This window comes from Myotis davidii, unplaced genomic scaffold (genome assembly GCF_000327345.1).
Source record: "Myotis davidii unplaced genomic scaffold, ASM32734v1 scaffold657, whole genome shotgun sequence".
NCBI lineage: Eukaryota > Metazoa > Chordata > Mammalia > Chiroptera > Vespertilionidae > Myotis > Myotis davidii.
Window position 1 is genome coordinate 889,581 of NW_006287917.1, and position 14,562 is coordinate 904,142.

Consider the following 14,562-nt stretch of genomic DNA (forward strand, 5'->3'; position numbering starts at 1 on the left):
AACACCCAACCAGAAAAGCTAAATGAAAAAAGAATCCAAAAATACAAAGATAGTGTAAGGAGCCTCTGGGACAGCTTCAAGCGTACCAACATCCGAATTATAGGGGTGCCAAAAGGAGAGAGAGAGCAAGATATTGAAAAACTATTTGAAGGAATAATGACAGAAAACTTCCCCTACCTCGTGAAAGAAATAGACTTTCAAGTCCAGGAAGCACATAGAACCCCAAACAAAAAGAATCCAAAGAGGACCACACCATAATTAAAATGCCAAGAGCAAAAGACAAAGAGAGAATCTTAAAAGTAGCAAGAGAAAGTTAGTTACCTATAGGGGAATACCCATACAACTGTCAGCTGATTTCTTAACAGAAACTTTGCAGGCCAGAAGGGAGTGGCAAGAAATATTCAAAGTGATGAACAGCAAGAACCTACAACCAAGATTACTCTACCCAGCAAAGCTATCATTCAGAATTGAAGGTCAGATAAAGAGCTGCACAGATAAGAAAAAGCTAAAGGAGTTCATCACTACCAAACCAGCATTATATGAAATGCTGAAAGGTATCCTTTAAGAAGAGAAAGAAGAAGAAAAAGCTAAAGTTACAAATTATGAACAACAAATACACATCTATCAACAAGTGAATCTAAAATTCAAGTGAATAAATAATCTGATGAACAGAATAAACTGGTGATTATAATAGAATCAGGGGCATAGAAAGGGAGTGGACTGGCTATTCTTGGGCAGGAAAGGGGTGAAGGGGATGCGGGAAGAGACTGGACAAAAATCGTGCACCTATAGATGACGACAATGGGGGGCGGTGAGGGCGGAGGGTGGGGTGGGAACTGGTGGATGGGAACTATGGGGGGGGGAAGGAACAACTGTAATAATCTGAACAATAAAGATTTAATTTAAAAAAATACGTGTATCAAAATGAATTGAGAAATTACAAAGGCTAAAGTTCCATTAGTTTCTTCTAGCAAGTTTTTTTTTTTTTAATTTGTAATCATATGAAATCTTTAAGTGACAAGGGCAAAGAGTCACCAGGAACTTCTACAAGACCCTAATGTTCCCCAAATAGCCCAGTTGGTCCCGGATACTCAATAATAACAAATGATTGCCCTGACCGGTTTGGCTCAGTGGATAGAGCATCAGCCTGCGGAGTGAAGGGTCCCAGGTTTGATTCTGGTCAAGGGCATGTACCTTAGTTGCGGGCACATCCCTGGTAGGAGGTGTGCAGGAGGCAGTTGATTGATATTTCTCTCTCTTCGACGTTTCTAACTCTCTATCTCTCTCCCTTCCTCTCTGTAAAAATCAATTCTCTGTAAAATCAATAAAATATATTTTAAATAAATAATAAACGATTCAACAGACTGTGCACAAACACATGTGTTTCTTGGTTTTCAAGCTCTTGCTGGTGGTCAGCTCTTTCTATATATTCCTGGGCCCACCAGTGAGCACTATTCAAGGGGACAGACACAAAGCATTTTCCAGGAAAGATCCAATATTATTGCTAGTTTATTCTCCCTAATTTTAGCACTTAATTAAAAATATTTTAATAGGGCGATACACTATGTTGTTCAGGGAGTGCATATTTCCAGTGAAAAGCAATGTTGTATAGCAAAAAAAGATACTAATTTTAGCGCTAGAATTTCTTGTCTACTTCTGATTTTTACTATCTGTGTGACCTCGGAAAATCTAATTAACCTATCTCCACATCAGTTTTTTTATCTCTACAATTTGGACACAGTATTGATGCACATCACTGGTACACACAAAAAATTATTTTGACAACTGCCAAACAAATGCAAATTTTTATTCTTGCACCCATTCAATAAAGAATGCAGGAACCATGCCCTAAGCACTGTGATTTTATTTGCAAGTGAATAAGGTTCAAGTTTTGCCTTAGTGCCAGTTGCTGTCTCCTATATAGACAAGGCATAAAAAAATCAGAAGGAGAACCTGAAAGATGAGCGCCTGAGAGCATCACATCAGAGGAGACCTTTGGCTTGCTTTTATTCTCCAAAGTCTTAACCATAAAACATAGCGACTAAAAGTTATTATGATTTACTAGTACATTTGGATATAATTACTATTTATAAAGGACCTACCTTGTGCCAGGCCTTCTGTGAGGTACTTATGACTTTCCTATAACATTTAATTCTCATATCACCCTTGCAAGGTGAAGGTCTTCATTTAACAAATGATTAAATTTAATCTTAGAAGAGTTAAGTAACTTTTTCAAGTCACAGAGCTAGGAAGACATAAAATAGGAATGTAAACCTAGATTTCTCAATTCTGCTCATAAGACGAAAAATAAAAGAATGAGAACCAACTACCACATGTTTAATAGACATAAAAACACTCATTGCTGAATTCTGATAGTTAGTTTGGAGATGACCTCAAAGATGGCCTATTTTTAGTCTGTTTTTCTGGAAGCAGTATCAATCAGGTGAGTATCTCTGCCTCTATTTAAAGATTTAAACAGAGGAAGGTAGGCAATTGACTAAATTGGGGACTGGATAGTTCAAATTCTCTGTCCCATAAGTGTGCGTACATTGCTATAGTAAGGTATTCAAGGTGTCTGTGAGAGGAGTAGAGAAAGTAATAGAGAGTTTGGAAGGGCAAGCTTAATTTTAGGATCTGCAATCATGGTGGTCTTCATGAAGGAAGTTCTCTTGGAGCCTTTGAAAGTAGGTAGGATTAGTGTTAGTACATTCAAGGAGGAAAAGAAAATAGTAGTAATGGTCTAGTTAGAAGGGACAGTTCTTTAATTATTTCAGCAAATATTTGTTGAGACCCACTATGTGTCAGGCACTATTCTAGGCACTATTCTAGGCACTGAGTAGTGAAAAGAACAGAAAAAAATCCCATATCTCATGAGTTTTCATTTCAGTGGGTAGATGAGACAGACCATTATTAAGACAAATAAATAAAATATATAGCATTTTAGGTGGTGGTAAGGAGAAAAATAATATTGGGGGAGGAGATAGGCAGAGTGTGGAAAGAGAGGGGTGGCAATGCAATTTAGGCAGGATATCTCGAGTTGGTCTCACAGACAGGACGATATTTGAGTCGAGACCTGAATTGGGGAGGGGATGCTCTTCAGATCTCTGAGGCAGCACATTCCAGGTAGAAGGAACAGTAAGTACAAGGGCCTTGAGGCAGAACCACTCCTGGGCGTATTTGAGGATCACGGAGGAGATTAGAGTGCCTAGAGAGGAATAACTTAAGTGCAGAGGACCAGGAAGGAGTCAGAAGGGTAAGGGTGGAGCACCATGAGCTAAACTTCTGTATGACTCCTTGGGTCACTGTAAGGACTTGACTTTTACTTTCAGTAAGAAGGGAGCCACTGGTTAAGTTTGATGAAAGGCGTGTCATGATCTGACATATTTTAACAGAATTTTTCTGGCTATTGTGTTGAAAATTGGCTTGAGTAGAAGGAGGATGGGCAAAGGTAAAAAAAGACCGGTTAAAAGGCTATTGCTGTATCGAGGCAGGAAATGATATATTGTGAACCTGGCAGAGGTAGATCTATATGAAATGGTTTAATTCTGATGTCTTTAGAAAATAGATCAAATAAGATTTGAGAAGTTAGGAAGGAAAGAGAGGAATTAAAAGTGCCCCCAATATATTTGACTTAGCACCTAGAGGAATTTCCAGCAGCAGATGGGGAAATGAAGAACTATGAATATACTCAGTGTAGAGAAGGAAATTGTAAGATTTGGCTGGCAGCCTGGGGCCAGCTTCAAGTCTTGAAAAGGAAGCAGGCTTCCTCTTCTTATACTTGTCAGGATTAATTATGCTAGTTTTCCTAGTGATCCTCAGTACTAGCACTCAGGGAAACTTAAGAATGTTAGCATTTTTGCCAGTAATCAAGAACAGGAGAATGGGAAGAGACTGGACAAAAATCGTGCACCTATGGATGAGGACAGTGGGTGGGGAGTGGGACGGAGGCTGAGGTGGGAACTGGAAGGAGGGGAGTTATGGGGGGAAAAAGAACAAATGTAATAATCTGAACAATAAAGATTTAATTTTAAAAAAAAGAACAGGAGAATATATCTCTACAGTTTGAAAACTCATCAAGAACCATGCTATCTTGAAAGAGTTCCTTTTTATCCCACTTAAAGAAAACTTTTCACCAAATGACAAACCTCTAATATTCCTTTCACCTTATTACCATGGTCTTCCTATATGTCTCATTCCTCTGCATTCTTCAGTCACTGGACCTGGTAGTAAATTCTGCCTCCTATACACTCCTGCCCATAACCATGTCCTCTGCCCTAGACTAGGTCATTTTCAGCTATCACTGAGATTGTTGCATTGCCTCCTGACTCCACTCCTACAGCCCTTTAAATCTTTCTCTACACTGTAGCCAGATAGGACTTGCTAAAATAGAAATCTGCTCAGGTTCCTTCCTAGTTTAAATACTATAAAGGATCTCCATAGTTTTATAATAAAGTGCAGCAAACTTAAAGTGACTTAATCAGTCCTGTCTTCCTCTACTACTTCAGTTCTCCCCATTCTCCTACCTCCCATTCCGTGTTCTGGCCATTTCAATCTTTGTAAAGTTTCCCAAACGCAGTGTGCTCTATCTCATCTGTGTACCTTCAGACATGTTTGGAATCCTCTTCCTTCTACTCTTCATCCAGCTGATACTCAGCCATAATGCTCAGCCTCAGTGAGCTTCTGGGTCTGGTGCTCTTCCTGACTCAGTCCTACCTCAGCACTTGTCAAGCCAGATGCTCATCTGCCCTCTAGACTCTAAGTAAACAAGAGCAAGAATCACGTCTCTCTTGTTCAACATTATGTCCCCCAGCCTCAGCAAGTTTTGAGCAATCACCCCATATCTGTTGAATTCAATAACCCATATTGAATGTTAATTCTTTAATGCCACTTTCCAAGAGCCTTTCTTTGGAAGGGATCACCCCCTCCTTGGGCCTCTATGGATTTTAACTCCACTTACTTATATAACAGATTTACCACCTTATACCTTTCACTTTAGTTATGTAATTCAGCTCTATTATCCAGCAAGTTTCTTCTTAAGTGCAGAATCCATGTTCAATTCATCTTTGTAGTTTCCCTAGCTCATCTGCCATATAGCTTTAAATATACAGAGACTCCAATAAAAGTTTATTGAATTAATTAATGAATGAATGGAACTTAAATGTTATATTTAATAATTTCCAAATAGTCTAATTTATGGAGAGCATATGCTTTGAGGTTGGAATGGCAGGTGATAAATCTAAATAGGTAAGTTGAGGCAAGATAGTGGAGGATCTAGTTTACTCAGCTAAGTAAGAACTTAATAGTTTAGACACTGGAGATTTGTTGAGGATTTGTTGAGGTATGTGATCACAGCTGTGTTCAGGGAGATTAACCCATCCTTGAGATAAGTTTTGTGGTAGATAAGTGTAGCGCTATCCTGCATCCATTCCCAGAGTTGGGTAAAGGGGTAAGTGAACCATGGTGCTGTTAGGGATTCAGGTCCTTTGGGATTGTGAGGGGGGGGGAAACATATACAAGAAGTAGAAGACAATTACTAGTCATAGTATGTTAGCTGTTGGGTCATAGTTTCACCTCTGTTTCTAGCTATAATATCACTCCACTGCATTCTCTAATTATTCAAAATTATTCAGAGTCTTAGATGTACTTATCATTGAATTAAATCTCAAAGTTAATTTCTAATTTGTTTCCCAACAGGTTCTCTGACTCTGAGAACACATCACGTTCAAGATTCCAAAATGGGATTTGTGATCAATGCGATCTACTCCATGGCCTATGGCCTTCACAATATGCAGATGTCCCTCTGCCCAGGCTACGCGGGCCTGTGTGATGCAATGAAGCCCATCGATGGACAGAAACTTTTGGACTCCCTGATGAAAACCAATTTTACTGGGGTTTCCGGAGATATGATCTTATTCGATGAGAATGGGGACTCTCCAGGAAGGTATGTTACAATTGCCCTCTAGATAGTAGGTCCTGAACAACAGCCATCTCTTGATCCTGAGGTGCCTGTTTATATCCTTGGTAGTTATCCAGGCATCCTGGTAATGTTTGACTAGCTCTGACATCACAAAGTGAGAAGAGACAGAGAGGGAAAGCCCTATTTCCTGTGACCAGGGAAACATACTGATGCTGATGTGCAAGACATGGTCTTGGGATCATCCCCATATTTCAGAGATGTAACCATAGAAGCAGGGGCCTCACGTTATCATAGATCTTCAAAAACATGTTCTGTTTGCCATGTTATTCCCTGTATTCTGATCTCTTCCTGGGTCATGAAGCTATTCTGAAACAGGAACAATTCAATCTCTGGTATTCCAGAAATAGGCATGAGGCACTGTTATATTGTTTCCTGTACCTACAGAGAGTTACAAGTCATATTTTCTTTTCTTATCCTCCAACTGGAGCACTTTCTCCCTTCTCAAGGACTAAATTGCCTTTTTCTCTGAAATTTCACCTTCCATTACTTATAGAGAGGAGTCTGAAAATATGAACTTACACATAATTACAGGTCAGCCTCCAGAGAAAGTCCTGAAGTACCTAGAACTTATCAGAATTCACATCTATTTCATACTCCAAATTCTTAAGTGACTCTTCACATGGAACTTTTAATCCATGAGACAGTGTCATTGAAATGATATTCTGGATTGTAGCAAGGCTGGGTCTTCACTCTGCCTTGCTGCAGAACAATTGGGGTCCTTTGGTCTCCCCCTGTTAAATTCCAGGTACTCTTCCTACAGCAGATTATGTTTGACAGCTGGGCTTGCAGGAGGTGACCTTACACAGTGTTTGCAGTTGACCGTGCCAAAAAGTTTCAAGAGTCTCTCCAGGACTCATCACCTAGGTGTCTACACCTTGGGTTAGTTTGGCCCATATTCCTGAGGTAAGCTGGAGCTTGTCTCTGATGCAGCCCTTACCATTTCATACTAAACTGGACTTCTCAGTTACAGCTGGTGTCAAGTCATGCAGCCAAGAGGAAAGCTGGATATTTTCTCTATTCTAGAGATGTGAAGACTATTGCTCCAGACAGGCTGTTAGCTAAGATTAGCTGACTTTTCACATGTGGTTTTCTAATTTTTGGCTATTCAGTTTATCCATTACAGGGAGTCAAGGGTGCAGAGTGGGAGGGAGAGATACAAGCATTTACCCAGGGTCAAAATTGGCATCTGCTGTAATGCTTCTTGGGGCAGGTAGACCAATGAGCTCAGTCTTTGGGCTTAGGTCAAGGCCCGTGCTCTGGTATCTGCACATGGATTTAGCAGTCCTGTATGCATCCTCACCGTACTGACATCAGCTTGGGCTTGTTCACAGATGTTGTGATTACAGCTTCACCATTCAGTTTTTATTTCATATATGCAAGCCAGTTCCACAAAGCAGATAGTCAATAAATGGCTCAGTTCTATTCCAATGGGAAATCTTAACGAGTCACTGTCTCATTTATAATCCTTCAAATATGCTGTAATGAGATACATTTCCGATGCTGGTTCTTAACCTTTTTTTGGAGCATGAATCTCTTTAAGACTCAGATAAAATTTCTAAATATTCTCTTAATAGTAACATACCTAATGTTTTACAAACAATTTCTGGGAGTTCACAGTTGTTTAGAGATTTTCCATGCATTACTAAGGTTGGGTATTATATTAACTCATTAATAAATTATCAGAATTGGCTTCTGAGCGCATGAGCCAGACTTAGGAAAAAGTGGTTTGAAACTTTTTGTTTTTCCAACAAATCCAGTTATATTTACAAAATAAATAAAACTAACATTTATTGAGTGTGTGTTCTGGGTCAAACACTAAGCTAAATCCTCTACATTTGAATTCTACGGGATAAGTAATATTATTATTCTCTTTTCCAGATTAAGGTTTACACACTGAGGCTCACAAGGTTAAGTAACTCACCCCCAAAGACACGTTCTAATAAATGGTAGTCAATATTCTTACTCAGCCTGCTGGGCTTCAACTCCTAACCATATACAACACCCTGCCAATTAACCAGGATCACAATTTTTAAAAGCCATTGTTTTCTAGTAAATGTATTTGAAGGCATTATGTTGTTAGTTCTCCGGGTTAAAAGTTATAGTTTTGCTAGATCAAAGGCATTCCAAACCAGAGGAACCTGGGGTGGTCTAGTGTTCCCTTAAAATGCCAGAGTCCCAGAGCCAGAGCCTAAACAGAGGAAGCTGGGAGAGGTGGCAGCCCACTTAGGCACACACACTTGTGGGTCATTGGAGAGTAAACTAGAATCATTGCTTTTCAACCTCACATCTAATTAGTGTCCTATCAGTTCACAATTCTTTAAGGAAAACCTTGGTGCCAGCTGTGTTACAGAATTCAAAATGTTTGAATGTACAAAAGATTATACAGGCCTCTAATGCCTCTGGCATGCTGTGGAGCGGCACTTCTTTATCAACACATTAATATTTCTGCAGCAAAACATGAATATTCACATGAAGTGTGATAAATAGACTGACTATAAGCAGCCTCATGACAGTGTGGGCCAGGTTCTGTCACTAGGTAAGTTCAGATAGGCTTCTGTTATACTGCCAAGTGAAGGTAAAAGTAAAACAAAAAAACACACCAAAAAACCTGGTTTTCAGAGCTCTAAGAAATTCGGAATTATAGCTAAGAAATGTGGACCTTTACTATTTTCCATCAACGGTATATAGATTACAGGTCAGCAAACTATTGTCTGCAGGTCAATGAGAGTCTGCTCTCTTTATAAATAAGATTTTATTGGAACACATTTGCACTCATTTGTTTAGATACTGTTCTGTGGCTGCTTTCACATGACACTAGCAATGTAGAGAAGTTCCACAAACCAGAGGCAATTTCGCATAGCCTGAAGTATTTACTGTCTGCCCCTCTACAACAAAAGTTTTCCAAGCTCTGGTATAGAGAGTTCATTGGAAACAGATTTCAGAGGCATTGTCATGGTCTGGAACTGACCATAATTGGACAGAGGAAACATGGAGAGTCAATGTCAGACCAATCGCTACTTAAAGCAAAAATTTTAACATTATATTGTGAGATTTATAAGTGAATAGAAAATATGTGAATGTAAAATATTTGACAACATGAAGGAAGGGGGTATAGAAATATACATGGGCAAGGTTCTTATATTTTACATTAAGTGGCACATTAACTAAATAGAAAATAAGATAAATTAAGAATACATATTGTAATCCTGTAAACACCCACTTAAATTTTAATACAAGAGGAATAGCTAAAAAGCCAATAGAGCGGTGGTGGTTCTCAACCTTGGCTGCACAGTAGAATCACCTGGGAATCTTTTTAAAATCCTGATTTCTGGGCCTCATCCTCCGGAAATTCTGTTTCTTTGTTATGGGGTGAGGCCACAATATTAGTAACAAAGAAACAGAATTTGCGGAGGATGAGGCCCAGAAATCAGGATTATAAAAGACTCCCAGGTGATTCTAATGTGCAGCCAAGGTTGAGAACCACTGCAATAGAGGAATTCTAAAACCCAAATTATCCCAAAAGAAGACAGGAAATGAGGAACAGATGGACAAAATTAGAGTGACAAGTAGTAAACAAGGGTAGAACCCTAGAAATGTGCAGATACTGAGCTGGTTTGCACACCAATTCTTATTATGTGGCCCTGTCCATAGAAGGGTCATACAGATGACCTTTTTCAACATGCTAACTTCCATGGGAGAAAACTGAGTTTCAGAGAAAGGAAGAGGAATGGTCAAGGTTACATACTCAATTAGTAACAGGAAAATGAGACTCTATAGACTGTAGGCATAACTTTTGGTCAAACCAACTCTGTGGTCTCCTTTACTCTGTGATTATACCACCCCAAAGGCATAGGTCATTATAATTGCTTTGTTGTAGGGACCAGTGTTTGGAGAGCCCATTACATTGACCAACAGAATATTTACCACATTTTTAAGGATTAAACTTTTTTTAGACCTGGCTGGTTTGGGGTAATGGTTAGTGTCAGCCCACAGACTGAAGAGTTGTGGGTTCAATTCTCGGTCAAAGGCACATACTCCAGTTACATGTTCTATCCCTGACCAGGTCGGGGAGCGTGAGGGAGGCAACCAATCAATGTGTCTCTCTCCCATCATTTTTTTTTCTTTCTCTCTCTCCCCTTCCTCCCTCTCTTCCGCTCTCTCTCTAAAAAATCAATGGAAAAATATTCTCCAGTAAGGATTTAAAACAAACTTTTTTTAAAAAAATCACCTTGGCATCAGAATTATAGACTGAGAGGACCCTAGAAGCCATATAAATCCCATGCTCTCTACAATGCCCTCCACCAAATGATGTTTCAATTCCTCTGACAACAATCTTTCTTCAGCCCATTGGGTAAGGAGAACCTCACTATTTCTGGGGAAGCCTGCTTTAATTTTCAGAAAGTTATAATCACTCAGACAGTTATTTCTGTAACTGTGCCCTGTCTTCCTTTAGTTTTGTGGCTAAAGTAATGGAACACATTTTTCCTTTTGGTTAAAATGTATTTTAGATTTTTTAGCCATGTAGACAATTAATATTTTAAAATCTTCAGGATATTTCAACTTGAAATTATGGCCAGTTAAAGAAGTGGCAAATTTTTTTTCATGTTTATTTTTTGAAAACTAAGTCCTTTCACTTTTCACTAATTCTCCTATAGAAAACAAAAAGGGAATAGATATAGCAATAAGAGCCTTAAAATGTAGAGTAGTTCAGATTTCTGCAATATTAAACAATGGGAAATTGATGTCTTAGCTCTTTTGAATAGATTTCGATAATGGAGCCTAAAGGCTGAGGTTAGGTCTTGGCTTAGCTGCTGGCATGTTCTGCAATCAGGTCAGACTCACTACCTTACTGAGTTTCGGTTCCATTAGCTGTGGAATTAACAGTTTAGGCTGGATCTTTTCAGAGTTAAGAATTGGTAGAATTGGATTGATGGCTTATTTGGGGGTGAATAATGAAACCCTCAGATCTGTTCAGATCAATAGCAGCAAAGAGAGAAGCCTCCTGACACCTACATTTCTTTCCTCTTCCCAGCCTGGAATGTTCAAAAGTTACTTGCTCACAGAGTCACCTTTTGAAGAGCTAGAAGCCCAATATATTTGAAGTAGCCAATGACATCATATATATGAGTCCTTTTTACCTGTGTTCTATGTTCTAATATCTCAGCTTAGTAACCATGGGGTAACTGGCAGAGTGGAAAGATGTAGGACTCAGTTTTGTATCCTATAGATTGGTGTGTGTTTTTTGTTGTAGAAATGGAATTTGGACAGCTACTCAAAATTGTTACCAACTGCGAATAAAACACTGTAGAACTATCCTTTGGCCACTGAATAGCCAACAAAACTTAAGAATGAGTTAACGTTCTGAAAAAGATACTACAGTAAAACATGTGATCGGAAATGAAACCAGAATGGTATCATTTTACAATGTATGTCCAAACAGATTGATGTCAGATTTGTTCTTAGCATCTATGTGCTGAGTATTGGTCTGACTATGACAGTCTGGCAACTTGAACCCCAAAGCTAGAAAGTTTTCCATCCATGTCAAATTCCAGATAACTAAGTATGCTGAGCATGGACGGTTGCAGGAGGCATTCATAAGAGCCCATCTGCCAATCCTGTAAGTCCTGGGAGGGAATATCAGAGGGTACTATGTGAAAGCACTGTGCACCTAAGACATACCGACAGGTATGTCTATAGGAACTGACACAGTGATTCTACTACTCATCCAAGGTACCCAGATTGAAAAATTATTTCAGAAATGATTCTCTGGTAATGTTCTTAATATAAGAAAAATCACCTAAACACATCCATTTTCCCTCTTTACATCGCTATTCCTATGCTCAAAATAAGAATAACAGCTAATAACTCACAGGGTGCTAGTATATCTGGGGAATTTTACATTACATGTGGTGCTTTAGAAGCTATTTTCAGACTTATTTTAAATATCACTGCAGGTATCCTTAGAATGACTTTTGCCATTGATAAAGGACAAAGTAAGAAAGGAAAACCAGGCCCTCTCCAAATTACCCCCACATTCTCTATAGCTGAAGATTGAAGATTTACCAAATTTCTCACTTGGTTAGAAAAGGGAAATTTTATTTTACTTGAGTGGAGATGAAAACCTTTCTATCTTTTTTAGGACCCTGAGAGCAGTACTTGTTTAAACTTCTTGAAGTTATTTCAAAATTTGTCTTTCATCCTGCTAAGGTCAGGTCACCTTCTCAGATGGGATTACTTTCTATTTCAGGTGTATGCTTGAATTTAAAAAAAAAATAGTCTCTCTGAAGACAAAGTGAAACCGACAGGTTTTTTGTTGTTGTTAGTCTTAGTGTACTGTCGTGGAAAATTCCAGTATCACTAATTTTTTTACATTGTTTGGGAATGAAATCTTTTGATTTTTCATGGCTGAGATTTTATATTGTTAGATGAATAATTATTACATTCTCATTTCTAAGGTATGAAATAATGAACTTCAAGGAAATGGGAAAAGATTATTTTGATTATATCAATGTTGGAAGCTGGGACAATGGAGAATTAAAAATGGATGATGATGAGGTATGGTCCAAGAAAAACACCATCATCAGATCCGTGTGCAGTGAACCATGTGAGAAAGGCCAGATAAAGGTAAAATGGAGTCCATGTTTCTTTAATGGTTGTTGTAAATTCAGAACCAGAAGTGTTCATTATCTTTGGCTGTTGTTTAAAATTTTAGATACCTGTTTTTTATATTATAAGCTTTTAATGTCAGAAACTGTTTTTTACTTTTTTCTCATTGATTCCTCATGATATCTAGTATGACCCACAATAGTGCTTGAACTCATTGAATAGTTTAGTGCTTGAACTCATTGAACCAACTGATGAGTCATGCTTGCCCACACCCTTTCATGTAAGCCTTTAAAGACATACTTCCTGAGAATAAATAGTTCACAGTTGGAAATTACACTAATTGGTAATTATCTTAACAAATATTTATCAAACTCCTACTAATGTAATGGTTTATATCAATGGTAAAAAAGTAAGTTAGATGCCTTTACTATCAGAAGAGTTATAATTTAGATGAGGAAAAACATCATGGGCACAGATAACTAACATCATGTAAAATGGGATGACTTTATTAAGAAAGAAAAAAGGGGAGCTATATAAGTTCATACAAAATAAAGGGAGAAATTTCTTCTGAATAAAATATCAGACATTGCACCATGAACTAGAAGGTGAAGATTCAAGAGTAGAGTTCTGAAACATAAATAATGAAAGAAGAAACAAGTTAGAAGTATACTGTGGTGATGAGGGTCCTGAATTGTGGAAGAAACAGTGAGAATAGAAAGGGAGGAAGGGAGATGCTTGAGATGAACATTATAGGTAGACTCAACAAACCCTGGCTACCAATTGGGTGTACGATTGGAGAAGAGAAAGAAGTTTGAGCCAATTGTGATTTCGACTCTTAGTAACTAGAAAGTACCATTGTCAGGAACAAAAACTGAAAATAGTTTTAGAGAAAAGGCAATGGGTTAATTTGGGGCTTGTTGGTTTTGAGATATCTAATCAATGGTAGAAAATATTGGTCTATAACAATGAGAAATAAGGCTGAGGATACAGACTTAGGAATTGAACATAGCTAAAGTTGAAACTGATTGAGGTGATAAGATCGCTGCACCTGAAAGTACAGAGAGAAGATAAATGTGTGCCCAAAATAGAGAACTTGAAAAAGCTGCAGGAAGAAAAGGTATTCCTGGTTGGTATGGTTCAGTTAGAGCAGTGGTTCTCAACCTGTGCATCCCGACCCCTTTGCGGGTCAAACAACCCTTTCACAGGGGTCACCTAAGACCATCAGAAAACACATATATAATTACACATTGTTTTTGTGATTAATCACTATGCTTTAATTATGTTCAATTTGTAACAATGAAAATACATCCTGCATATCAGATATTTACATTACAATTCATAACAGTAGCAAAATTACAGTTATGAAGAAGCAACAAAAATAATTTTATGGTTGGGGCTCACCACAACATGAGGAACTGTATAAAAAGGTCGTGGCATTAGGAAGGTTGAGAACCACTGAGTTAGAGTGTTGACCCAAATGCCAAAAGATCAAGGACTTGATTACTGGCACATGCCCAGGTTGTGGGTTCAATCCCCAGTTGAGGTGCTTGAGGGACAGGGTGAGGAACAAATAGAGAACCAGAGAGCATGGTGGCATGTAAGACAGTGGTCAATCTAAGCAAGATGTCAAGGAAGAGAAGGGCTGAAGGGAAGACATGAGAATTGGGGTTAGCCCTTCACTTGAATCCTTCTGGAAACAGAAGACTACTCAATGGAATAGAATAGAATAACTGAGCAACACAAAATGTATGGAGAAAAGCAGGTAAGGGAATAGTCTGGCAGTTTGAGGACAATAAAAAGCTACTTTTATACTAAACTAGAGGCCCAATGCACAAAAATTTGTGCACTCAGGGTAGGGGGAGTCCCTCAACCCGGCCTGTGTCCTCTCGCAGTCTGGGACCCCTCAGGGGATGACCACCTGCTGGCTTAGGCTTGTTCCCGAGGGTTTGGGCCTAAGCTAGCAATCAAACATCCCTCTG

General features: G+C 38.6%; 1 protein-coding gene across 1 annotated transcript in view; it reads left to right on the top strand.

Annotated features, from left to right (window-relative positions):
* Positions 1 to 14,562, top strand: part of GRM5 (glutamate receptor, metabotropic 5) — a 432,533-nt gene that overhangs the window by 337,956 nt on the left and 80,015 nt on the right. Inside the window, exons 5-6 of the mRNA XM_006759764.1 lie at positions 5,695 to 5,941; positions 12,433 to 12,601. Coding sequence (XP_006759827.1) covers positions 5,695 to 5,941; positions 12,433 to 12,601 — 416 coding nt within the window. The remainder of the gene's footprint in view (positions 1 to 5,694; positions 5,942 to 12,432; positions 12,602 to 14,562) is intronic.